Genomic DNA, 25,099 nt, shown 5'->3' with positions numbered 1-25,099 from the left:
GAGGTACCCGCGGGGCCGCGCTCCCCTCTGAGGTACCCGTGGGGCCGCGCTCTCTTCTAAGGTACCTGCGGCCCAGCGGCTGCTTACCCTTGCTAGGGTCTCTTCAGGTCTGCCCTCCCGGGAAGCGTGGAGCACAGCCGCTGCCCCTCGGGCTGCCCCCGTGTCGGCTACCGCGCTGCTGCCCCTCTTGGGGGTGTGTATCCCTCGGGGTATGGCTCTGTGAGGGGCTTGAGCCTCTGGCTGTTAGCTGCTCTGGGAGACCCTTATGAGAGAGGCCTGTGCCTGTCTAGCGCTGTGCGTCCTCAGGAGCTGGAGGGAAAGGGGAGACGTTGTCCTGGAAACCAGAGGAGGGCAGGGAGCCTCTCTAAAGGACCATATCTACCCCAGTTTTCCTGCCCTGACAGGGTCCTGTGCCAAAGTTTCCACCCAGACTTAGTCCTGTCACACTACAAAGGTGGTTTTGCTGGCAGAGGCTTTCAGGAAGGTGTTGGTGAGCTGTAGCAGGGGCTGTTGTGACCCAGCTTCCTGACAGGGCAGGAGGAAGGCCATGCTTCATCACCAGGAAACAGCTCTCTTGCTTCCACCAGCTGGAGAATAGCATACAGCCCACCCTGTCATCTTTGATCAGGTACAGGATGGAGACCTTGGATGAGTTTGATGAGTATCCCCTCAGTGTATCATTTTGCAAGCTGATTTCATTAGAGGAATTTGAGGAGCAGTCCTTGTCCTACACCTAGCAATGCCTGCGTGAACTGTACTCAAGACATGGAGCAGAACCCAAGGATCTGCAAGAGGGCCCTGAGAAATCAGAAACAGATGGAGAAGGAAGCAGCTGGCTTGATATCTTATTTGAAGGTACTCGCAATGCTTCCCTTGTGAAGGTCATGGGATTTTTTGAGGGCATTGGGATGATAATGAGATGGTGAATTGCACTTTTTTGTCCTCTTACAAAAAGTGTGTGTCTCAGCTGGGTACTCTGTCTTCAGGCAGATTGAGTCCTAGTTTTATACCAATATTCATTGCATATTTTTCCTTGGGTGTTTGTGTACAAAACTGTACAAAATGTTTTAATTTCCTGGAGATACTGAGCTTTTGGGGTCCTACACAGCAATCCTGAGGATGCTGGCTGCACTCCCACCATTGGCTTAGATGAATCATTCCTACAGCTGGAAGTGCAAGATGAGGTCTCCTGTCCTCAACTGTTTGTAAAATAGTAAAGGTCCTGAGTGAATGTTACTGAAATATCTTTGTAGGGATAAATAATAAATCCCATTGTAGAGAAAAAAGTAAAATACCATTACTAGAAGAAACATGGCCCTTTCGAGCTCTGTCATCACAAGCAGGGAAGAGCTGAGGTGCAGCATGTCAGAAACTATTGGTATAAATTTTTCCTTGTAGTAGGAATTCTCTAGATTTGAGGTGAGTAGTATATGTCCTGGTATCCAGCGTTTGGGCCATGCTGGCCTTCCCTAACTAAGCTCAATGGGTAGGTGAAGGCACCAATTCACTCTCTAGGTCTGACTCCATACAGGTTTTTATAAGCCTGCACTTATGTTTAGTCCCTTGATGATGTTTCACATTTACATGTCACTTTAGCAGTGCAAAGGACCTAACTGTAAATTTAAACAGTCCCCCTGAGCCAGCCCATAGACAGGGAATCCTCCCACATCATGTAAAGTGAGAGGCCCTAATAAATGGTGCAGCTGGGGAGGCTGAAGGGGTTGTGCAAAGTGGCTCTTCAGGAATGTTGTGGCCAGAGCCTCAGAGCAGGCCAGTGATTGCTTTAACTGACTTACTGCCTGCTTGTGGGGAGTACAAATGCGAAGATCTTTTGCCATCCTGGTCTGTGTTTCTGTTTCAAGGCCAGAAGCAGAGCGCCTCAAATACCAGGTGCTCTGCAAGCATGGGAGCTCTGAAACCCTACACACACCCCCACAGCCGGTGTGTGAGATGTTGGGGGGATGATGGCCCTGTGTTGCAGAAGTGAAGTCCTAGTCTCTTATCTTTCTTTTCTCTATTGTTGTTTTCCAGGCCAAGATTTTTCGGGCTCTGCAGAGAGACCTGAATTACTGTAACTCTATGGGTGTTGCAGAGATGAAAGACAAAGTGCTTCTGAGACAAGACATGCAGATTGCAAACAACTATGCTCATGGTAATGAGCGTGTTTCAGTTTCTATTTGGGCCTGGAGACCAATAGCAGACACTTGTACTGTTGCTCTTCCTCTCAGGCTCAGCTCTTCTTCTCTGCCACTGTCTTTTTAGTGATGCAGAAAAGAAAAAATGCAGAATGTGGTAATTTTGTATCTTTCCTTAATGGGAAGAGAGAGGATCAGGGTGCTGCACTCTGAACTGCAGATATCATCTGTATCTGGAAGAGTGGTTTTAAACCCCAACTGGCTTGACCCTGTCTTTCACTTTCCTAAAGCAGTTTTATTCCTGATCATTCAGGAAAGACCTGGGGCAGAATAGTGGTACTGTTTATCTACCATGTCTTTCGTGCTTTTTCTTAGTAAACCTCAGGAAAGGCATGGGCCACAGTATTATGTCTATTGCAATGTGGAGAACAGATGCAGAGAGGCAAAGTGCCTTTCTGAATGTCACAGTGTGACTTCAGGATTAATCAAAGGACTGGGAGTTCACTCTGGTCTCATCCTTCCAAGCCTAGTGCCCTGCCCCCTGGGCAGCACTACCAAAGTTTCCTTCTTCACTTTGATTCCTCTGCGTGCCTCTTGGTTATCCTGTGGCCTCTGGGGCTGGGTGCCCCAGAAAATAACAGACGTAAAGAATATGCATCTGTTAGAGCAGCAATGTTTATTAGAATAGATGGAAGAATGTTTGAGTAATAAATATGCAGCATTTTGAAAGCACTTACTGCTAGTGTTCCACAAACAAGGCACAGAATAAAACACACCCGGTGAAGGGGGCGGCAAACCATTGAGTTGAAAATACTACTTTGATTTTCATTTCAGAGGGAGAATTTACTGCTATTGAAGTCTGTATCAAAAATTCCTTGAGTTAGAAGAAGAACTTAGGTCTCTGTTCAGTATTTTCTTCTCTGGCCCCAGGTCGAAGCCTGATTTTTAGTTTCCAGGCCATATAGGGGGTATATATAAGCCTCTAAGAAATTGGACAATTATCCCTCTTCAGTACTGACTGTTCCTGCAGTTTGGGTCAGTGGGGCAAGGCCCTCATAGTGAAATAAATCAGATCCTGTGTGGTTCATATGCCAGCTGTTGCAGAGCTGCTTTTCCCTGCGTCTCTCCTCTCTGGGGCCTGATCCACTTCCTCTCCACTCTCCTGATTGGCCCAGCTCCTGTTGAGAGTGTCACTACCCTGCAGCTCCTTGGACACCACCTGTATGCATAATGTGAGAAACCACACTGCTTACAATGTGTGCACAACACCAAAAATCTCCTGTAGCCCACCAAGCTGGAGTATAGGAATAGCCAGCTGTGCTAGACATAGAGAAGTCTGTGATGTGCAAAAACCCTCAAAGCCAGTCACTGCTCTGCTGGTATCAAGTGAAATAAGCAGCTATCAAAGTGAGTGCTCCACAGATTTTGTCATGCATTTGGTCTGGTGGCTGGGCCTGCTGGTGGGATGCCAAGGGTGTGGGATTCCAGTGCTGCTGGCATAGGAATGGGGACCATATATGTCTCTTAGGTCACCCTCTCTTACCCTGTTTTGTTGTGGAGAGTGGTCCTTGGAAAGACAGGCAGTATGGAGATAGGAACAAGGCTCAGAATACTTTCTTTCATGGCATTTTTGAGAGACCAGTGACTGTTTATTGAAGACTGGAACTCAAAAACTTTACCCAGCTTGTCTCTGACATTTTTTGTGACTTTCTGGATTGTGTCAGACTGCTTATGTCTACTAAAACATACTTGCTCATAGAGCTAGATGCTCTTTTGCCACCTGGAGAGAAAAGAGCAAGTTCAATACAAATAGAAATACTGTTTCTGCTGTGGCTTTTTGTACATGCATGCTATTTATTCCAGTTTAATAGGCAGAAGTCTTTTTAAGACAGTGTGAACAGAACTGAGCATCAGTGGAGACTATTACAAGTGAGGGAGCAGAAGTGATGGCTTGCAACAGTGTGTACAAGCCATGAACCTGGCTTCCTAAATGTGAGGGTTTGCTGAGCAAGTGCTTAGATGCTCAGCTGCCTGTGCCCCATTGAGCTGAACTGCTTAAGTCTGCCTAGAAAGAACCTAGATATTCTGTTGATTTAATTGCTCTGTCATGCAGGCTTATCTCCTTGAACTGGTTCACTTGTAGGTCACTTGTTTCCTGTGCTTTGGCCTATGACTAGCATATGCTTCCCTCACACTGTATCTGCATGCGGGAGGTGGGTAAAAGCCTGCTGAGAGGACTTCTGCTCCCTTCCCCAATGCACCAAACGGTAGTGTTGTTTTAGTGACCAGTAAGACTGACTCCAGTTCTTCTGCATCCCAATAGTATGTGCCATAAAAGCAGGGCAAGGCTTTCTCTGCCTATTATGGAGAAGGAGCTATACCTCCTTCTGTATAAAGTATTTGAGATGATTTGTCTGCTAAATGCTGTTTGCAAGTACTGTGGTATTATGGGTTTGGTAACAGCCTGAGAGCATATAGTAAACTAGTTCAGCAGACGGTTAAGTGTAATAGGAGAAGCTGGAGAGGGAAAGGCCTTCAGTGTTATGGGTTCTGGTCACTGGAGGGTGCTGGCAGAGGAGGGTCCAGCCCACACCTTGCTGAAATGGCCCTGCAGCCTTCGTTGCTGCTCCCAAAGGCTTCTCTCCATGGGAATGGCCAGCATGAATTACAGAAGTTCAGGGAAAGCACAGAAAGGTGGCTGATATTCTGTGGACTTTTTAGAAGGTATTAACCCAGATCATCTGTTTTTCTGCTGGGTATAGTATTGCATATGCCTCTTTTTTTATCACCACCTGAGCAGAAAACACTACAATTGCAAGTCTCTACAGCAGAAACATATTTCCTTGCTTTGCAAGACATCTGATTTATCTTCCATTTTGCAGGGCACCACTAAATCTTATTTCCTGGAATTTTTTTGGTGGTTTTCACGACATGTGAGCTCCATGTTTCATCAACTGCCTTTAAAACCTTTCCTCTTTGATCGGCTTTTCACAGCTCCAGATTTCCCTCTGACTGAAAGGGCCAATCACCATAAATCCGTCAGAGCTTTTGGAATTGTCTTCAACCCATTTGGCTGTGTGCAACCCAGTAAATGGAGGTTAGTATTCCCCTTTATGCTAAGCTGTGAAAGCACATCAGAAAGCATTTGCTTCTTGTCTCAAGTCCAGTGCTGTTTTTCCCCAAGCAACAGAGAGTCATCTTAGTGAGAAGGCAGCCTTAATCCCATGTGTGTGATAGCCTCAATTTCCTGAGGATCCTCTAGCTTCCCTTACCTGCAGGCATAGCTTCTTTATTATAGAAATAGTGGGAGCCTTGCTGCAGCCATGGTCAGTTCTGTGCACAGACACAGGAGCTGATTGTCAAATCCAGTTAAGTTCTGTCATGCCAAGTGCTAAAGAGGGTATCATCTGATTTTTGTCATGTGCCACCTGCTTTAGTGAGAAGCCAATCACTGCTACTCTCCCACCAGCAGCAGTTTGTGTCAGACACTGAATTCTGGGGCACAGATTGACTTGTTGCACATATTTAGTCTTTAGAGTTACTGAGTGCAGTTGGATTTTCTTCTCCTTGGCCCTTGCCAATGTGAAGTTACGAGATCACACTGGAAATCTGGATGCAGCATGTGTCTAAATCTTTCTATACTTTTAAAAACTATTATTTGCAAGAGTCTTCTGATAAAGCGATAGCAGAATGTCCCAGAAATCCGCTTCCATTAGCAAAAATGCATCGTTTCTGATTTGCATATGCTGAAGCTGCATATGTTTCTGGGTCTGAACAAGGGCAAGCAGCACTTAGGTCATTCACTCAAAACTGCTTCCCTGGAGTGTGTAAAAGTCACAGCTCTACATCGTGAGGCCTTCTAACACAAAATGCTCTCCCCCTTATTTTTAGCCTATTTTTATTTATAATTTCTTATTTATAATTTTTATATTTAGCCTATTTTTCACCTGAGTGGGTATGAAGCTCTTATTGTCCGTCTGTATCCCCTGCATGATTTCCTGTATCTATCAGGACTTAGGTGCACAGGTGACAGAACAGTTAGAACAGCCCACAGAACTAATAAGATAGGAGGAAATCCTTTGTGTTGTTATTCCAAGCGCATCATCCATCTCTTAAGGCTCCAACCAACCAAATCAAAGCTGTTTAACAGCTTATTTACCAGAATTTCCTGTCCCTACAGGAAAGAAAGCATCAGCCAGGAGGAATCTGTTATCTGAAAGGTATTTTCACAGTATCTATCAGGGATGAAAATGGCCAGACCAGTAGGACTGGGGAGGTAAAGTCCTCTGTTGGAAATTTACTCTCTCACCACTATTGTCTTTTCTGTAATCTAAAACCACAATTGGAAGGGCCAAGTTAATCCAGATCTCAAAGACCCTGCACTGAGACACCATAGAGAATGGTGTGGTGATAAGAAACTTTGAGTTTGACTGAGACCCTCCTCATTCCTTCCCCATTGACTCTGGACACCCTCACAGGACTGTTGCTTTCAGTTGCTGTTTACCTGGGGCTGCCCTGGGACAGGTTGAGAGGAAGACTCCATCTGTCCTGCCCAAGCCATGAGTTTTGAAGGAATAGCCTGACGAAACCAGGAAGTTGGCACTGCTTTGAAATACTACTTTTCCTTCTCACAGCCGCTAAGACTGGGAGAGGGCAACATCGGAAGAAGCACGCTCTACAAGACAGATTAAATCAACTTCATTCCAAGGTTCCTGAACCTCCCAAGTTCACCATGCCCAGGTTCTTCGGTCCTTTTCCAGAAGTCATGAATAAGCAGGTTTGTCAGTAGAAGCAATCTGACTGTTCGGTGTGGGAGGCTGCCCTTACACCATACTCACCAGGCACAAATCCTCTGGGCCACCTGCAGGCTATGCTGCCCTCACTGGAGCACAGCATGTGAAATACCCTTCTCAGGCTGCAGGAGCCGATTACAGTTTGCTCTGAGAATTTGCCCAGAGAGACAAGATTTGTCAAACAGGAAGTAGCTTTTATTTGCTTTGGGTAAACCCAACTCTGCTTTCAGTGGAGTGGTAGAAAAATCCATTATAAGGCACCCTAAGCTCCTTTATCCAAACCTCAGGAGCTTGTCCTAGTAGGAACAGCTCTGAGGAAAAGGGAAGAGCATAATTTGTTCATGCAACTAATTTAATGGTAAAAACCTGTCCTTGTGCTGTTGTCTGATGTGTACTTTTCTTCATAGGGGGAGAGAGCTTCAACTTCAAGCCCTTATCTAAAATACTGGTGGACTGGTCTAAAAACAGTGAGCCAGAAAAGGTAGGCAAGGATTGAATCATGTGGAGGATAAGGCTGGCTTAAAGCAGACAAGATAGGTAGAAAGGATCTGCATTTCCTTCCTGGTGATGGGGGAAGACAACACTGCTCAGGCACTGCAACACTATCTTCCTACAGTTTCAGCCAGTAACAAGATTACCGTCTTTTGTCTTTTAGGAACAATGTTTCTCCCCCCTTAAAACCCCATCTTCCTTGCAAATTCACCATAGGCTGAGAGACTAAAGCAGAACACTAGTTTGAATACTGAGTTTGTTGTTTTCCCACAGCATGGCTAATTCACATCCTATAGCGCTCAGCCTTGGAGGTACCTATAGCTTTCTCCAGGCTAGTAAGGAGATCATTAAGCTGAGAAACACAAACTTTCAGGATAGGTCTTTGCTAGCTACCTGCAATGCAGGTAGCCTCTTCTGATAGCTGCTAACTCTCTGGATTGCATCTTCCCACAAATAGTGTCCAGGGAGTGACAGGGGAAGGTGTCACTCAGCATTAAGAGTGATGCAGATCTGGCTCTTGGAACTTTAGGCTTTCTGTAGCATTTCTCAGCTGAGTAAACTCAGTGTTGTCTTGGAGAACGTGCTAAAGGGAGAAGTGCTCTAAAAGAAGTAAATTTTAATATTGCTGGATCAGCTTAGCAGAAAACCCCTCACTCCTTCATCTCAGCCTCATATACTTGTTGTATATATGCTCATTAACATATAGTCATAAACCATACACAGGAAATTTACTGTAATGTTCATTTACTGTAAGTCATTGCCCTAGTGACTTAAAAGTATATAGCATAATTAGTGGAGGGTCAGGGTAATGTTACTGTTTTATTAGTGATGCTGAAGAGACCCTGACTCCCTCCTACAGGCTCAGCTGCTGAACTGGAGGCAGGGAGAGCTGAGGGAGGTTTAGTTACCTGTCACATTGGCAATGCCAAGTCCTCACTGAAAGTTTTCTTGTTTTAGACCTCCTGGAAACGCTCCCACACCTCAGTCTTCTGGCTCCACTGGCACTCAACCTGCGGCCCCTGTTTCTAACACATCTACATCATGGAAGTTTCAAGGTGATACAGAAGAGGACACAGACAGCGAGTAACCTGGCCCCAGTTCCTCTGCTAAGGAGGCATAAATGTTTCTTCTTATGTGGAAAAGACCTACGTGAATAAACATTCTGTGCAAGTGCTCTGGCTGTGTGTGGAGACTCCGCTATGCCTTGGCAATGGTTCTGCAAAAACTTTGCTTAGCAGACAGCTGTACTATGCTAAATATGGAGTGATTTCTGTGAGCTTTCTTCACCACCAAACAGTGGATACCCATCTCATTGGAAAGTGAGATCTCCATTGAACGAGAGCAGGATGCAAGTAAGGCTTCTGAACTTACCTTGCTTGGCTTCTAAATGAAGCCATCTCTCCTCTGACCCATAATAACCAGATCTTGAAATGCATTATGTATCTTACTTCCCTCTACCTTCTGCAGAAACTGGGTGTCTCCGTATCACTCAGATTCTGTGCTTTATTTCCTCCTGCCTGGCATGGATTTGAACCAACAGCAAAGCAAAAAAGAACTCTGCATGACATGTTTGGTTGTGCTTGCTTTGCTACTTGACCTTTCAGCAGCTGACTCTGGCATCCTTATTTCCAATTGCTTGTTATGGTTCTTGTCAAAATATTAATACAGGATATGTTATGTGGAGAGTAGGACTGAGGCATTTGGAAGACCCCAACAATTATTCTCCTTCATAGCCAGGAGGGAATTGGTAGATTTATGCAGAAGGTCAGGTCACAAAGTGTTACAGTCTGAGCAAGATTCTGTCTTTTACCCCATAAATGGTTTAATATGGTTTAAATTACCACCCTAAGGAGTAACAAAAAGTGGTTACTCAGTAGTGAGGGATCTCCTGTTAGGAGTGTGGAAAATTACATCTATTAATAGCTTGAGATTACCTCCTGAGGGAGACCTATTGTACAGATTTAGCTGTATTTTGCCTTTAATTCATCAGCTGTTAGTAATTACATCCTACATTTTGCAATGGAAAAAATGAATCTGAACTGGCTGTTGAGACTATACTTCAATCATAAGAGGGAGAGGAAATTACAATGCAAATAGTATCAATCTTGTAAACAATTTTAATTCACTACTTAAATATTCATTAATTAAATAACATTTTAAAGAAGTGCATTCTGGAAGACACAGCCACACTGAAAGCAGTGCTGGTCAAATTAGCTTAAAGTAACTCCTCTGGCATCTCCCCAGTATGCGAGTTTTTAACAGTTCAGGTAGTAAGCAGTTGAGCTTGTCAACTGCCAGTGGAGAGAAATGCTGACTCCCCTCCTTCCCAAAGATGTCAGCTATAGTCTGTGCTTTTAAATAGTATCTTACAAGAGCAATATTCTCGTTCAGCTTCTACTTTGAACTTTTTTATTTTAATGACAACTGCAGCTCCTTTACCTCCTTTTCTTTGCATGCTCTACAGTTTTCCACTAGTGGTACTGGATCCTTCAGCAGAGCCTGTGGTTTTCCACATCGCCTGCCTGTGCTATAGCCTCAAGTTACCAGGTCAAAATCCCTGTCCCTTGTTCTTCCCTGGGGACAGTTATAAAAAAGGAAGTTTGTTATCAGATGCAATAGTGTGATTATCCTGTCCCAGTGATTGAAAAGGCACTGTTTACCATAACAAAAGTAACCTCAAAACCAGAAGTTTTTTCATTATCATCCTCTTTTCCTGGTAAGTGCAGACAGCTTCAATGGAGAAAGCTGGTCAGATTGACATGTGCGGGGCTTGCTGCCCTCTCCTGGTGCTATCAAGGGCCGTATGTTGGATCTCAGCTGCCTCTTACATTGAGGTTTTCCCCTTTTAAGACGATGAGTCCTGCAGGAGAGGAGGGAAAAAGCTGCTTTATAGGCGGAATTGATTCTTTTAAACAGCATTGTTTTGATGAGGATTAGCTGGATCAATTCAACCAGGCAGAGCTTTTGAATTGTCAGTTGCAAAGGCAAGAGTATTGATCACGTTCTCCGAATCTGCAGATGATCCCCTTAAGGTTTCTGATAGAGATAAATGGATTGGAACTCAAAGCTGCTGGGTCTTCTGGCTACTCTTGCTCTATTTTCTGATAACGTTAGCACTTTCTGTTTAAGATCATGAGAAACAGTATCAAGGCCCATCAGCACATCTCAGTCTCAGCATTTGATGGGAAGCCACCTTCTTACCCTGTAAGGTGACTGACCAGGGCAGGTACTCACCTTGTAGGAATAATTTTACTCCTGATGGCTCCTGAAGCTCAGCTTGTTGGGTCAGGCGCAACAATCAAAGGCAGCAGCTCTCCACAGCGGGCATTCAGTTTTAAGGACGCAAAGTGATCTAACCTTGTGGGGCCAATGTTAAGGATTGCAATTGGCAGCTGCTTATCCCGGGCAGCAAGAGCAAACCTGTAACCAGAGTATACCTGCAGGAATACCAGAAGACAAAATTTCCAGCATCTTAGGCAGCAGAACTGCTACAGAAAGGAGTAAGGAAAGTAAAACCAGTTGCTGTTGGCAGTGGGAAAAGGTGCTGTATGTACATGCCGTATTAGGCAGTTGTTCAGGCAGGAAGTCATCCAGGAGTGCACAGAAAAGAAAAGCTCTTAACCTCTGTCAGTGCAGGATTTGCAGTTTCACAGAAACTGAAACTTCACAGTACATTAATGGGAAATGTCCTTGTCTTTCAGTAAATCTCTGCAGCAGTTTTTATTAGTTATCACTGGCACTTAAACGCTTCTACTTTGATGGTTCTCACATGGCTCAGCTTAGGTAGGACAAGAATGAACCTAAGGCATTTCAATCATTCCTGTACAAAGGATTATACGCTTAAGAAGTGCAAGTTCAAGGAATTTGTTTCCAGTATCCTGAAGCCAAGAGAATCAACAATCAGGCAGCCTTGGTTTTACCTTGTTCTGGGAGGTGTTAAGAGTATTTTTTTTAATGTAGTAGAACTTGTTCCTGGAAAGAAAACGCTCTTAGACAAACTCTATTCCAAAAGCTTCCACAGGTTAAACAACAGGGGTTTCTAAACTACCTTACCTTATAGATAAGAGGCTAATGGAAAAAACACATTGTGATACAAAGGACAATCCTGGCAATCCTAAGAAGAAAGCAGAAATATTTCTGCTCTCTTATTGAGCATTTAATTAGGAATTAGAGGACCCAAAATCTGGTATTTCACACAGTGTGCCATGAGGCCCAGAATGCTGCCAAAAGCTAAAAAAACTAAGCACAAAGATATGAGGTGGTGATCTCTGCAGGACTGAACTGTATCAGGCATCTTGGCTTTAGGGACAACTGTGGACCTACAATTTCCCGACGGAGGAGGCACAAGAGAGAGATCTGAATGGAGTTATTTCTAGCAGCATGAAGCAGACTGGCAACAGAGTGACAGGGAAGCCCAAACAGGCCAACTGAGAAGCCAGATCCCAACCAAAGTAAATGTAAAATACAAAGAAGCTCTGGAGAGGCTGTTTGGATCCACAAGCACTAGTCCTAAATTGTGGGAGCAAGGATTGTTGCAGGCAGAGTACCACAGAAACAGGAAATGCAGTGTGTGAGGAAAACCTACTTACCTGCATAGAGGATCCTGCCACCAGCATGGAGTCTGATTCTGCCAGGCGCTGATGCACGAAATTCACTTTCTCTGGGCAAACTGTGTCTCCAAAGAATGTTACGTCGGGCTTCAGGATTCCACCACATTTACAGCAGGCTGGGACTTGGAAATGACACACTTGCTCATCCGTCAGGAAGACATCTCCATCTGGAGCCACACCGAATGCTTCAGCTTTCCAGGTAGGATTCAGAGCCTCAAATTGCTCCTGAAGCTCAGAGCGCAACATCTGGTCTCCACAGGCCAGACAGAAAACCCTGAAATTCAGAGGAAAGTCTTAACAGAGAGTTCCACGTGAGCTGAAGAGCTGGAGTCTGCTATTTTTTCCTTAGAAGGCCTGGAAGGTCTATTGTCATCATCCACATTTATTTACCAAATAGTACAGGTCAAGCAGCTGTCTTTCTACCTCCCATTGTTGCTCTGTAGGAATGCTCTAAAGGAAGCACTTTGAACCCTACTGGCACCCTCTCTCCCAGCTCAGGACGTGCTTTTGCATCTGGAAACTGTGTGATCACTGCCAGGCTGTGGTGGCCCTTCTCCAGTCCACTCATCCTGTGCGTTTCTAGCACTATCATGCTGCATAGCCCTGGATAATCCTTTTGTCCTCTTCACTAAGAGGACGTTTGTTGTAGCAAGGAAAGGGGAGTTTCTGGCTGATTCAGGCTTCAGGGGAAATGACACAAACAATGCTCTAACAAGACAGAGTAGTGGTCATGTTTCTTAAATAGTGTGCTGAGAACAGCACTGTTCTGTGATCTTTTCCTCCACCCCAGCCAAACACCACCTTTGAGCATCTCATGTTCAGGAACATAGCATTGACATTGTGCCTCCTTTCTCAGCAGCTAACACAGTCACCCTGAACAAGCGACCGGAGGATCAACCATCATCTACCACCAGACATTACCTGTGTGTGCAGCCGTGCAGCTCTGTCAGGCGCTGGCTCCCGGCCTTGGTGTGAAGGGCATCCACGTTCTGGGTCACCAGCCAGTGCAGCTTCCCCAGCTTCTCCCAGTCTCTTAGGACCAAGTGTGCTATGTTTGGCTGGTAGGAGGAGAACTGGGGCCAGCCCACAAAGTTCCTTGCCCAGTACCGCTGCCGGGCACTGGCACTCCGGATGAACTCAGCATGTTGCATGGGCCGTCTGTCTGTCCTGGCGTAGAGCCCAATGCCTTCAGAGCGGTAATCTGGGATCCCTGATTCAGTTGAGATCCCAGCTCCAGTTATTACAAACAGCCTCTTGGAGTTAGAAACAAAGTGCTGCAGCTTCTCTACTTCTATAGGATCTGGGGGAAGGCAGGTTGGCACGAAAGCCAAGTTTGGAGAGGTTCTGGATGCAGAATGGGATCTGAAATTATGGAAGCTGATCGTTCTGTGTATTCCAGGCAACTTCCTAGCAGAGAACATATTCACCTAAAAGTCAAGAACAGAACACATGGCAGGTAAAAGAAAGCAAAGCGCATGTCCTTAATTCCATTTTCATGGGATTTTCTGGAAAACTATGCTAAGTATTCTTTGCTTTTTTCTTTTTTTGGTAAAAAAACACAACTTATTTTGGAAATGTTAAATAATTAAAGGCCTAACCTCTGAGGACAGTGTTTGCATGTCCCTTTGACTGAGGGCAACACTGAGGACTACTCAAGGTACAAGGACAAAGTCAGCACCCCTGACTCTCAGGATTCCCAGTCTTGCATCCTGGTGTGAAGAAGAGCTGCCTAAGAGGACTTGTGAAGAGCCCAGAGAGCCCTGAGCATGCAAAGTCTTTCCTAGGTATGTGCAACAGGGCAGAGAAGAAATGGCAGGAAGGCCAAGCACCCAACCCCAGAGGCACTCCCTGGCTGGTTCCTCCCCAGAAGACCCTTGCTCTGCCTTCTTTAACATTCTGCTTGTTCCAGTTCAGTCCTTTGCATGTGTTGTGGGAAGGAAAACAAAAACCAACCTTGAAATACTGCTTTTCAGGACAAAGACCTTGACTGGAGTTACTCCTGGTGCAGAACAGTCCTTGAAGTGGAGCTGCGGGTGATTAAGACACTGTCTAAATGCCTCTGGTACCTCCTGCTTTGTGGGTGCCACCTCCTCAGAGTCAGTGGAAGGTGAGGGAGCTTTGCTTCTCCAGCAGAAACCAGGGACTTTGCTGAGAAAGGAGCATCGCCCAAATGTGCCTGGCAGGTAGGAAAGGAGGGATATCCTGCTTTAAGGGAGGACTGGTGTGCCCTATTGGGGACAGGCAGGATGGCTTTGCTGACAAGTAGCCTGGAATTGTGTGCAAGATCTGTTGTGACAGGAGTGGATTGGTTTGGAGCTTGATTTTGTCTGGTTTTTCTAGCAGTCTGCAGTTTTCCTTTCTCCCTTTCACTCTTTTAAAACTATTTTTCTGGGCTTCTCCATGGTTTTGCATACAAAGTACAAAATGTCTGGAAAGAAACAGTACTGAGAATTGACTGCCTGGTATTTTTCCCTCCCACCATCTCCCTTAGCTGGGGGGCTTGTATGATATCTGGAAGATGGAGGAAGGAGTTTAATTATCAGAGCTATTTAGATGCCTGATAGTCTGGTGCTTAAAGCTAGCGTGGTCATGTGGGACAACTGAGTGCAGATTAATGCCACTCCTGCCCTCCTCATCACAGATTACAGGGAGGACACCTAAGGGACTGGATCTCACTGGGAGCCCTCAGCCAGCTTTAGGTCCCCTTCAGGTGTCACAGGCAGTGGTTTGAAGGAGGGCTCTGTGCAGCTTGTCAGCTCTCAAAGCACGTGGGCAGTTCCATAGGTGCTGCCTACAGGAAAGCTAAGGAAGTGTGGGCTCGATGATCAGGTAGTGAGGTGGATCAAGAACTGGTTGGAAGGAAGAAGACAGAGAGTTGTGGTCAATGGGGCAGAATCTAGCCGGAGGTCTGTGACTAGTGGAGTCTCTCAGGAGTCGGTGCTGGGACCAGTGCTGTTTAATATTTTCATCAACGACCTGGATGACAGAACTGAATGTACCCTCAGCAAGTTCACTGGTGATACTAAACTGGGAGGAGTGGCTGACACACCAGAGGGCTGTGTTGCCATTCAGCGAGACCTGGACAGGCTGGAGAGTTGGGCGGAGAGGAACTTGATGAGATTCAACAAGGGCAAGCGTAGAGTCTTGCATCTGGGGAAGAACAACCCCATGTACCAGTACAGGTTGGGGGATGACCTGCTGGACAGTAGTGAAGGGGAAAGGGACCTGGGGGTCCTGGTGGATAGGAGGATGACCATGAGCCAACAATGTGCCCTTGTGGCCAAGAAGGCCAATGGCATCCTAGGGTGCATTAGAAAGGGTGTGGTTAGTAGGTCAAGAGAGGTCCTCCTCCCCCTCTACTCTGCCTTGGTGAGGCCGCATCTGGAATATTGTGTCCAGTTCTGGGCCCCACAGTCCAAGAAGGACAGGGAATTGCTTGAAAGAGTCCAGCGCAGAGCTACAAAGATGATTAAGGGAATGGAACATCTCTCTTATGAGGAGAGGCTGAGGGAGCCGGGACTCTTTAGCTTGGAGGAGACTGAGGGGTGACCTCATCAATGTTTACACATATGTAAAGGGTGAGTGTCAGGATGATGGAGCTAGGTGTTTTTCAGTGATGTCCAGTGATAGGACAAGGGGCATTGGGTGTAAACTGGAGCATAGGAGGTTCCATGTGAACATCAGGAAAACTTTATTTACTATGAGAGTGACAGATCACTGGAACAGGTTGCCCAGGGGGGTTGTGGAGTCTCCTACGTTGGAGATATTCAAGGCCCACCTGGACAAGTTCCTGTGTGATGTACTCTAGGTTACCCTGCTCTTGCAGGAGGGTTGGACTAGATGATCTTTTGAGGTCCCTTCCAACCCTTAGGATTCTGTGATTCTGTGAAACCTGCAGTGCCTGTGAAGTCTGGGGCAGCTCTGGGAAGTTGGAGGGATTCAAGTGGTGAACTTACTTGTCTAAAAGGCTGCATCAAAGTACATGTGATGAAGTGTGCGTCAGTGCCTGGATGGTTTTTAGGCTCCTGCTGTGTCTAAATGGCTTTGCCTCAAGTCCCCAGTTCCCCTCAGTACCAGTTCTGTCAATAAATGGAGCAATATTTAAATACATTTAAAGTCTGGGTGTTCAGCTGTATCATGATACTAAATTGATGGCAGTGGCAAAGAACAGGTTTGCCTCCGTTAATCTCCTGTTCTCAAATCTTTGTGTCATCATCAGTTGAATTACAGGGAAGATCTGACTTCCTCCATAGTCTGAATTACTTTTTCAATCTAAGCAGTGGATTCCGTTCACAATTATTTTTGCCTTGTTTTGTTGTTTAGCAAGAGTTGTGGTAGGCTCTGAAGAGGTTTAATTTTCCATCTGAGTTAATTAGAAGGGACAAAGTCCCCCCCAAATCCTTTAATTTGTTTTGAGAATACCTTCTGTCATGATGCTCTCGAGGCTGTCAAGGCGGTTTGACAGTATTTCAATTGCTTCAGCTGTTGAAAACTCTCAATTCCTGTCCCTTTCCATCAAAAGATCTCTCAGAAAGAAATGTTGTGAAGGGAATGAAATGGAGACAAAACATGGGTCTGCCCAGAAGAGGAAAATAACAGATGAATTTGAGAGCTGCTGTAAAGTGAGGAAGCAGGGCAGCACAGGAGAGGAAACACAGAGTGCTTCCTGTGAAATGCAAAGCGGCTTTTACAATGAAACTGCTCAGATTATAAAACAACAACTGCTCTCTATAACAAGAAAAACTCTTCCAACGCACCTATCGAGATCTGAGGCTGGCATCCAAGGGGCTCCACAGGCAGAGATCAGACAAGTGCCGGGCAAGAGATAAACATGTTCCTAGCAATGGTACCAGGCCAGAAGTCCATAAGGAACCCCACCTCATCCCAGTCTCTTGTATTGTAATAATGACGGGGGGTGGCCCTGACCCGTGCACGTGTAATGGAATGAATGGAGTGATAGGCGAATAATACCCCAAATCTTACCTTCCCTGACGCCGCAGCGGACACAAAGCGCCGCTCTGCCGGAAGCAGAGAGTTCTGGGAAATGTAGTTCACGAAGAAGTTAAGCCCCAAGCCCAAAGACTACAATTCCCATGCTTCAAATAAGGAAAAAAACCCGAGTTCCTGACACCCCATAGCCAAGCTGAAAGGAAGCCAAGAGCTTTACAGCTGCCACCAAGGAGACAGAGGGATGAGATTGGATTTGATTTGTTACAAATGCGAATGATAGCTTTGATAAAATGCACTGTAGATTTTTGTCCTTGTAAAAAATGCATTTCCTTTTCACTGACACTTTCAGGTCTAAAATGTGGCTAAACAAATAATGGGAGAAAAATCCACCGAGGGCTGTTAAGGGCATCTCTCCCTGTGCAGGAATTCCCTGAGATGTCAGTTGTTGGAGGCAATATGAGTTACTGGGCTGGTACATTTGGCCTGTCCTGGTGCCCTCCTGTTGTACTTGGCCTCATGAGATATGGACCTGTCTGGCAGTTCAATGGTCATCTTAAGCACATTTAGGAGGACAGGAAAAACATTTGGGAGACAGATGTGGAAAAGGCCCATGACAACAAGGATGGACAAGTATTAAAATCTGGTCTTGCAGTTAGTGTGGCCAGACAAAACCGGAGAGGTCAGTGTGGGGCAAGTGACCCCTGCCCAGCTTTCAGAGGAGGCATGGGTGAAAAACGGCAGGGCAGTTGTTCCTCTGGCCTGGCTGGACCTCTCCCAGGGCACAGTCAGGCACCCTGAGCCACTTTGGGATTCAACTCTTTGCCCCCAAAGGGCTTGTGCTGGCTGTGCAGTTCACGATCTCCTTCCCAGGCTCAGTCTATCACCCATCACTGCTCTGCTAGAGGTGGGCAGCTACTGGCTGGGTGAGACAACCCCATGAAACCTGACAGTGGGTGGAAGGGGAACTGGAAGTGTGGGGTGGAGGTAGCACCTCTCCACAGGAATGAGCTGCTGGATCAGTGCAACCCATCTTTGCAGAACCATACCAATTGCTCCTGCCCCTCTGTGCCTCTTTAGCGGGTGGTGGTGGGATTTCTTCCAGTGTTTTCCAGCTGACCCAGTTCCTTCCTAAGTGCACAGGGGTGGCTGCTTGGGATGGCTTCACTTTGTCCTTGTGCGCGTGTTCCACATGGTGCTGTGTACGCACTGGTGGTCCAGGCCAGCACTGACACCACACAGACGGTTTTTAACAGCAGGCCTTCAATAATTGCACTATAAACTGCACCAATTGCTTGGCAAGAAGGGATTTGGGGTCCTTTTCTTCCCAAAGGAATGTTATTCTGAAGATCTGAACAGGAGGAAGTCCAGACTACGGCATGGTGGCATCTGGGTCCTGGATCCTCACCTGCCTCACACACTATGTGCCCTTGCTGATAACCCGACTACTTTTCCAACCCTCTCCCCCCAAATGGCTTGTGCCAGTTGGTTCAAAACGTTGCACGGATATTGAATCCATTTTTCTTTCCTTTTACAGTTAAAGCCCGGAGGACCTGCAGCCTGTGACCCGCAATGTGTAATCCCGCATCCTGCTTGCCCAGTGTCAGCCGCGCGGCACGACCCTCCCCCGGCAGTCCCGTGAGTGTCCGTAACCGTCAGGCTGCCGGTGTCTGCTTTAGGGGTTTAAACGTGCTTCCAAACTGTAGGGCGGTGACATCGACAGCGCCGGAACCCCGGGTCCCACCTCCACGGGGGTGGAGCGGTGTGATTTGGCCACTCCCGGCGGGCAGGGCGCCTTCCCCAGCGCTCATTACCATGGTGCCCTCCCGGCACCCCCTGCGTGCCCCGTGCCGCGGCCATCGGGACCCCCCGGTGGAACCCCCGCCGCCACCGGCACCGGGAGCGCGCTCTGAGGGTGGGGGACGAGCGTTAGCGCGGGGCGCGCGGGGCCGCGGCGGCGCGCTCTGACCACGGCGGCGGGGCGGCGGCGGCGGGGCCCGGGAGGGCGGAGCTGTCCGGTAGCTTTGCGCAGTGGCAGTATCGTAGCCTGTGAGGTTAATCCGAGGCGCGATTATTGCTAGTTGAAAACTTTTCCCAATACCCCGCCATGACGACTTGAAATATAGTCGGCACTGGCAATTTTTGAGGGCCTCCCCGGAGGCTGCTTACGCGTGGTTAATGACAGATGCAGCGAAAACGTGGGTAGTGGTGGGATTCCCACGGAACGGGCAGGGCTGGCCAGGGAATACCGGGAGAATGGCTCAGACTGGACAGCAGATGGCGGGTGACGGCTTGGGGCGGGCAGGGCATGCCCAGGGGAACGGTTTGGGCAGGGGATACCCGGGAAACAATTCCGGCCGAGCCGGGAATGCCGGAGGGAGGGCTCGGCATGGGCAGGGGATGCCTGGCAAACGGTTCGGGCAGGGCAGGGATGCCCGGGGGAACGGCTCGGGCAGGGCCGGTGCTGTCCAGGGAAAGGGCTTGGGCAGGGCCGGTGCTGTCCAGGGGAAGGGCTTGGGCAGGGCCGGTGATGCCCAGGGGAACGGCTTGGGCAGCGGATGCCTAGGGCCGCGGTGCGGGGTACCCCGTGGTCGCGCTGCAGCGAGGATCCCCCGCACCGCGGGAAGATGCCCCTGTGACGTACACGTACTTTGCATATCCTTCCCATCAGGCTTCGCGCCCGCCCCGATATGCACAACGGGGACCGGAGAAAACGGGGCTCTCCGCTACCGGCGGTACGGGAGTCAGCCGTGGGTGGGGACAGTACCGGGGAGTGTCCTGGGGACGCGCGGAGTGGGCGCGGGCGGACGGCGGAGCTCGCCCCGAGCTCGGAGGCGGCCCCTGAGCGAGGCGCCTCGGCGGCGGGAGTAGGGGTTCAGCTTTGCGCAGTGGCAGTATCGTAGCCAATGAGGTTAATCCGAGGCGCGATTATTGCTAATTGAAAACTTTTCCCAATACCCCGCCATGACGACTTGAAATATAGTCGGCATTGGCAATTTTTGACAGTCTCTACGGAGACTGAACCTTGTTGTAAAAAATAGAAAGCGATAGAAGGAGTAGCGGCGTCGCCCAGTATGGGGTCTTATAAGTCTTCGGTAGCTTACTGGGACAGGAGCAGCCGAAGGCTTTTTGTTCTCTTTCGCCTTTCTAGGCCTTTACTCCTTCCAAATCGCGGTTTAATAAATGAAGGGCGCGTTTGCATAAAAACCTGGGTTCTGGCCTTTTTCTTCCCAAGCTACTGAAGGAGCAATCGGGCTGTGGACATGGGACTGGGGTGCTTGCAGAAGGGTTGCTCGTGCTGAGGAGGATGCTTTCTTTTGGAAGGTAGCTTGGGCAGCAATGGGAGGTATTTCCCAAGCAAGTAAATCAGTGGGAGTGAAAGTCTGAGTAGTGCTTGACTGGCTCCAGAAGTGCTCCAAAAGATGTTGAGGATCAGCTTTCAGTGCACAGTACCACAAGCTCCATTTTGTGGGGATTTGTTAATGTGTATCACTTGCTGGAAAAAAATAGAGGCTCCTTATTAAAGAAATCCCAGACCTCTGAAACAAGCAGCTGTGGGTTTGGTGTGAAACCCTATTACATACATAAACCCCATCCGTTTCTAATTTGCAGCTGTTGTCTTTTTAATACCTAAGCAGACCCTGTGAAAGGAGGCTAATGACCAGCTCCCTGGGCTGAAGCTCCGCTGGAGCTGGAAGCAGCTGCCCTCAGTCACTGTAGGAGATAGATCGAGCTGGTGCTGCTCTGAAGCAGTTTGAATGTATGTGCTATTCAGATGCTGCTGCCCTGCTGCTGGTAAGACCCATAGCCAGGCAGCTGTTTTACACTGGAACTGGGCAGAGTAGAAAATGTAGAAATGAACATTAATGTTCCTTCTTTATCACGTTTATTTGTCATGTTCAGCTGTGCTGGGGTAGTACACACAACAGTGGCCCAGAGGTGACAGTGAAGCCTCATGGACTGCATTTCATAGGTCACAGACTGGTTTGGATTGGAAGGGAGCTTAAAGCTCATCCACTTCCAGCCTCATGCCACGGGCAGGGACACCTTCCACTAGAGCAGCTTGCTCCAAGCCCCTGTGTCCAACCTGGCCTTGAACACTGCCAGGGATGGGGCAGCCACAGCTTCTCTGGGCACCCTGTGCAAGCACCTCAGCACCCTCACAGGGAACAACTTCCTGTGATGTTAGGATCTTCCTGTGATGAGATTAATGTCTAATTTAAATCTCTCCTCTTCCAGTTAAAAGCCATTCCCCTCATCCTAGCCCTACTTACTCCTGTAGAATCTATCCCCCCATTTGTACTTCATTGCTATCAGTGCTGATAGTGAAGTGCAGCCTCTGGAGGCACCGTGACTACACAGCCTTGTACACCCCATGAGAGGGTCAGAGAGAACAGAACAGTCCCTTAAAATAATACTTTAAACTTTGCTCAGGGACTAGCACAGGGGGTGTTGGGTGAGATCCTTGGCCTTGATGGTGAAAGCCTTTGCTTATAATGGTCTTGTACTTCGAGCTAGGTAAGGCTGTCATTTTCTGAGAAGTCCTGGATTTAGAGTAAAACTTGGAATGAATTTCCCAGAGGACTGTTGATTATTCACAACTTGGCTGGGGCTAGGGAGGGGATATTTCCATGCCCCCCTAGTGATAGTTCTCATTATAGCACATGTTAACACAGGAAATAACGATGTCTGTTGGAGTGTGCTAGCTGGGGAACTGGGTGTGTTTGTGCCTAGAGAGTGAAAATTGAAGCATCAGAGGTTGCAAGCAGCTGACCTCATGTTCTCTGCCTTTATGGGAACGCGATCCCGTAATCTCAGCCCGGCAACAGGACATGTGCTTTTCAGCTCTGAGAGCATTCTCTGACTCAGTGGTCATTTTGTAAGGAAAACTGCTACGAGAGTCATGTTTCCTGCATTCTTGGCTGTTCCCACACTGATAGTTCGCAGCGTATCTCTCATCAGATTAGGAATTGAACATTTGGGCTGAGCGACTGTTTTTCCTGCCATGTCAACTTGGCTGTGGCTTGATGGCAAACACTGGCTCTGGTGAGGGTGGAGCTGCTCTGTGGTTTGGGCAAAGCTGAGGCCTTTGCTGCCTTGGAGTGGGGTTTGGTAGTGGTTGGAAAGGGAAAGCCAGTGAGAAGTGGTGGTTCAAGATGCACTATCGCATGATGAATCCAGGAAGGCTGGTACGGTTTTTACACACAGCAAAGGAGAAGTACTTGGTGGCTTTCCTTTATGGTGGTGACAACTCATGGAAAATTCTTCAGGAAGGGTTTCACCTGCCCAAGCTTCCCTGTGGATTGCGTAAATCATGGGGGGTTTGGAAACATCGATCCGTTGGGGCGCAGGGCTCCTCCGGGACAGCCGCACGCCGGCTGACACGGGCACGACCACTTCGCTGCCCTCGGGGGAGCTTTCCTGGTGGAGGCTCCTGCTGCTCCAACTAAGACGATAGTGCTCCCGCCCGGGCACCGGCAGGCTCGGGGCAGAGTGGCTGCTGGCGGCAGCGCAGGCTTTGCCGCGGGGCCGGGGCGAGGGCAGGAGCCGCGGACAGGCCCGGGGGCGGCCCCGGCCTTTCCTCGGGTACTCTCCCACCGCCGGGGCTGCGCTCCGGCCCTCGGCAGCGCTGCCGGCCCCGCCCGGGACCGCGGGACCGCGTCCCCCCGCCCGGGGCCGGGCTGTCGGGCCCCGCTGCGGCCGACAGGGGGCAGCGCCGGGCGGGCGCGACGCGGCGGGCGCGAGCTCGGGCCGCGGGAGCGCGCGGGGGCGGTCCGGCAAAGTTGCGAGGCGCTGAGGCGGCGGCAGCGGCACCGGGACCGGCGGCACCATGGACGACTTGGGTGAGCTCCGAGCCGTGCGTACCCCCCGCGGCGGGCAGCGTCCCGGGCAGACCCCGCGGCCCGCCCGGCCACGCTGCGCCCCTCAGCGCCGCCGTCCGCTCCGCGCCCTGGGGCTCGGGCCGGGCCTGCCGGCGCCCGGGGACGTGTCCGCTCCCCGCCGAGCGCGCAGGGCCTCCCGGGTCGCCGCGCCGCAGTCCGTCCCCAGGGCCCTCGCCCGGGCTGCCTCGGGGCCACCGCCCCAGCCTGCGGTCCGAGCCGTCGGTGTTTGTCCCGGCCGTGCCCCGCGCCCTTCGGTCCCGGACCGCGGGGGCAGCGTGGAGCGTGGCCGAGTTTCAGGGGACGCCTCCTACCCTGCCGCTGCCGCAGCCTCTCCAGGCTGTGCCTGGGTGAGACCGGTAACGTCGCGTGGGTACGGAGCGATCCCAGGCAGCCCTCGGGGCGAGCAGCGCCCAGCCCCTGCCCAGCGAGCCGCCGGGCTCAGCGCACATCCTCCTGTCTGCTTCGCCCAGGTGTGCTGAAGCCTGCCAGAACCGTGTAGCGGGGAGGTGTCAGGCAGCTGGGCTCACTGGAAAGATCTAGAGAGTTTGAGTTCCTTTGGTACCGAGCCGGAAAGAGGGTGGATCTGCCAAAATCCCTTGTGCTCTGGGAGACATTAGGGTGGCTGAGTTCCGCTTATGAAACTGATTAAATCAGACACTGGGGAGGGGCCGTGATCCGTTACTTCCATCCTACCTTTAATAGAAACCAGGCGTTCTGTTAAGATATGCTCCAGGCAAATCGCAGTTTTCTCATTGGAACTGGAAGCTCATTGAGGCGCTGGCAAGTTGGTGGTCACACCTTCAGAAAACAGACTTTGAATTGGGCTAATGATAAAATGTACAGGGCAAGGAGTCCATCAGCTACATGGCTTTCTGCTGAGAGGTGCACCGTTCCGAGGGAGCCACACCTCACCCTTTGGCTGGCTGGGTGAAGTAGCTGGTGGTGCAAACAGGATGAACTTCTACTGCAGTTTCTTCTCGCAGTTGTTGTTTCTTTAAGCGGAGGCAGTTCTGTTTACTGCTTCTTATATCCCTGGTTGTCTCTGGGAGATTGGGTGGAAGTTTCTAGCCTGTTCAGGAATGTGTTCTTGTCAGAACAGGATTCCCCCAGCCTGTGTATTGACTTGCTGAGTGGCCCTTCAAGGTGAGCATACAGACAGCATTGTGTAGAGCCAGCTTAGCGTCTCATCTGTAACAACCATGGGAGCTGTGCTGTGCCCACTGTGATCGTTGCATTCCAACTTCCCAGTTGTTCAGTCAAGCAGCCACAGTTTCAACACATTTGTCCTTTCCTCTGTAGGAAGCTTAGAGTTGAGCTGCAAAGAAATTATGAAAAAGACCTAAGTTTGTGTCTGGTTTATTCTTCTGGGCAGTTGAATGTATTGGCAGCACTAAAAGTTGAGGTTGTGATCTGAGTTTTTGTCTCGGCAACTTGATTTCATCAAGTCTCAATTACACCAGGCCTTTCTCAATCTTTGTACAGTCTGTCAGACTTTCAGTCATGATCTGATTATCTCATAGAAAGCAAAAATAAAGGAGTGGGACTCTGACTCTCTCTAAGCTTTTCTTTGGTTTACAGAACCCATGGAGGCACACTGGCTATTTTCCCTCTACAAATCATTGTTAGCCCCCAAATTGCTCACTTATTTTTCTAAAGCCATTCACCATGGGATGCATACACAGGAGAACAATGCTGTGCTGATACAGCTCCCCTGAAACAAGTCAAACCGAAGTGAGAGTTTGTTTTTCTTTCCTCATTATCTATGGGTGGATTATCCGAGTTGTGGATTAACTGTGCCATGGATACAGACGTCTGCGCTAGCTGTGTCCAGAGTCAGGCTGGTCGGGCAGGACTTGTTGGTTCAGGCACAATGCCATGTGGACATAGCTGCACTGCTTCTAGGGCCAGTTTTGCCCCCAAAGTGGTTTAGTGTTGAGCCTGAGCTAATAGGCCTTGCAGGTTAAGAGCTGATGTCAAGTAGAATCAGGTTGGATGTTTCCCCATGGTGCTTCTGAATCTGTGTGGTGCAGAAATGGCTAGTGATTGATGGATCTTGCTGGGCGTGAGGGGACACCTCACATAGCCTGTTGGTGTGTCCGTCCTCCCTCTGTTTATCGACAGTCTCCTCCTCTTCGATGCAGTTGGTCAGTGTGTACTTGTGCACTCTGAACTGGAGGTCCAGAATTATCTCAATTTCATGCTGCTTGTGCTGGAGAGGGTATGAAATACATGTGCAAATG

At 48.8% G+C, this 25,099-nt stretch overlaps 2 protein-coding genes and 2 non-coding genes across 8 annotated transcripts in view; 3 read left to right on the top strand and 1 right to left on the bottom strand.

Moving 5' to 3' along the window:
* Nucleotides 1-9,519: 9,519 nt before the first annotated feature.
* On the bottom strand, nt 9,520-17,476 carry SIRT4 (sirtuin 4). Of its 3 annotated transcripts, none has more exons than XM_061465839.1 (5): nt 16,788-17,190; nt 12,952-13,457; nt 12,010-12,304; nt 10,655-10,857; nt 9,520-10,280 (listed from the first exon to the last, which is right to left on the bottom strand). In XM_061465839.1, the coding sequence occupies exons 2-4, from the start codon at nt 13,449-13,451 to the stop codon at nt 10,693-10,695; spliced, it is 960 nt and encodes a 319-aa protein (XP_061321823.1). In that variant the 5' UTR covers nt 13,452-13,457; nt 16,788-17,190; the 3' UTR covers nt 9,520-10,280; nt 10,655-10,692. The 3 variants fall into 3 exon arrangements, with proteins under 3 accessions (XP_061321823.1, XP_061321824.1, XP_061321825.1); XM_061465840.1 differs by having other exon boundaries at nt 17,014-17,035; XM_061465841.1 differs by lacking the exon at nt 9,520-10,280 and having other exon boundaries at nt 10,678-10,840; nt 16,788-17,476.
* Nucleotides 17,477-18,997: 1,521 nt separating this feature from the next.
* LOC133276073 (U4 spliceosomal RNA) lies at nt 18,998-19,138 on the top strand. Its single transcript, XR_009745768.1, has one exon. It is a non-coding gene; the product is annotated as a U4 spliceosomal RNA (small nuclear RNA).
* Nucleotides 19,139-19,854: 716 nt separating this feature from the next.
* On the top strand, nt 19,855-19,995 carry LOC133276072 (U4 spliceosomal RNA). Its single transcript, XR_009745767.1, has one exon. It is a non-coding gene; the product is annotated as a U4 spliceosomal RNA (small nuclear RNA).
* Nucleotides 19,996-22,702: 2,707 nt separating this feature from the next.
* PXN (paxillin) overlaps nt 22,703-25,099 on the top strand; it is a 45,069-nt gene continuing 42,672 nt past the window's right edge. For all 3 annotated transcript variants that reach the window (XM_061465838.1, XM_061465836.1, XM_061465837.1), the window contains exon 1: nt 22,703-22,820. In XM_061465838.1, coding sequence (XP_061321822.1) covers nt 22,808-22,820 — 13 coding nt within the window. In that variant the 5' untranslated portion in view covers nt 22,703-22,807. The remainder of the gene's footprint in view (nt 22,821-25,099) is intronic.

This window comes from Pezoporus flaviventris, unplaced genomic scaffold, assembly GCF_033815535.1.
Source record: "Pezoporus flaviventris isolate CSIRO_AGI_PZ_B2104156 unplaced genomic scaffold, CSIRO_AGI_Pfla_v1 ptg000041l, whole genome shotgun sequence".
NCBI lineage: Eukaryota > Metazoa > Chordata > Aves > Psittaciformes > Psittacidae > Pezoporus > Pezoporus flaviventris.
The sequence above is the reverse complement of the archived record's forward strand: the minus strand, read 5'-3'. Positions and strand labels throughout refer to the sequence as shown.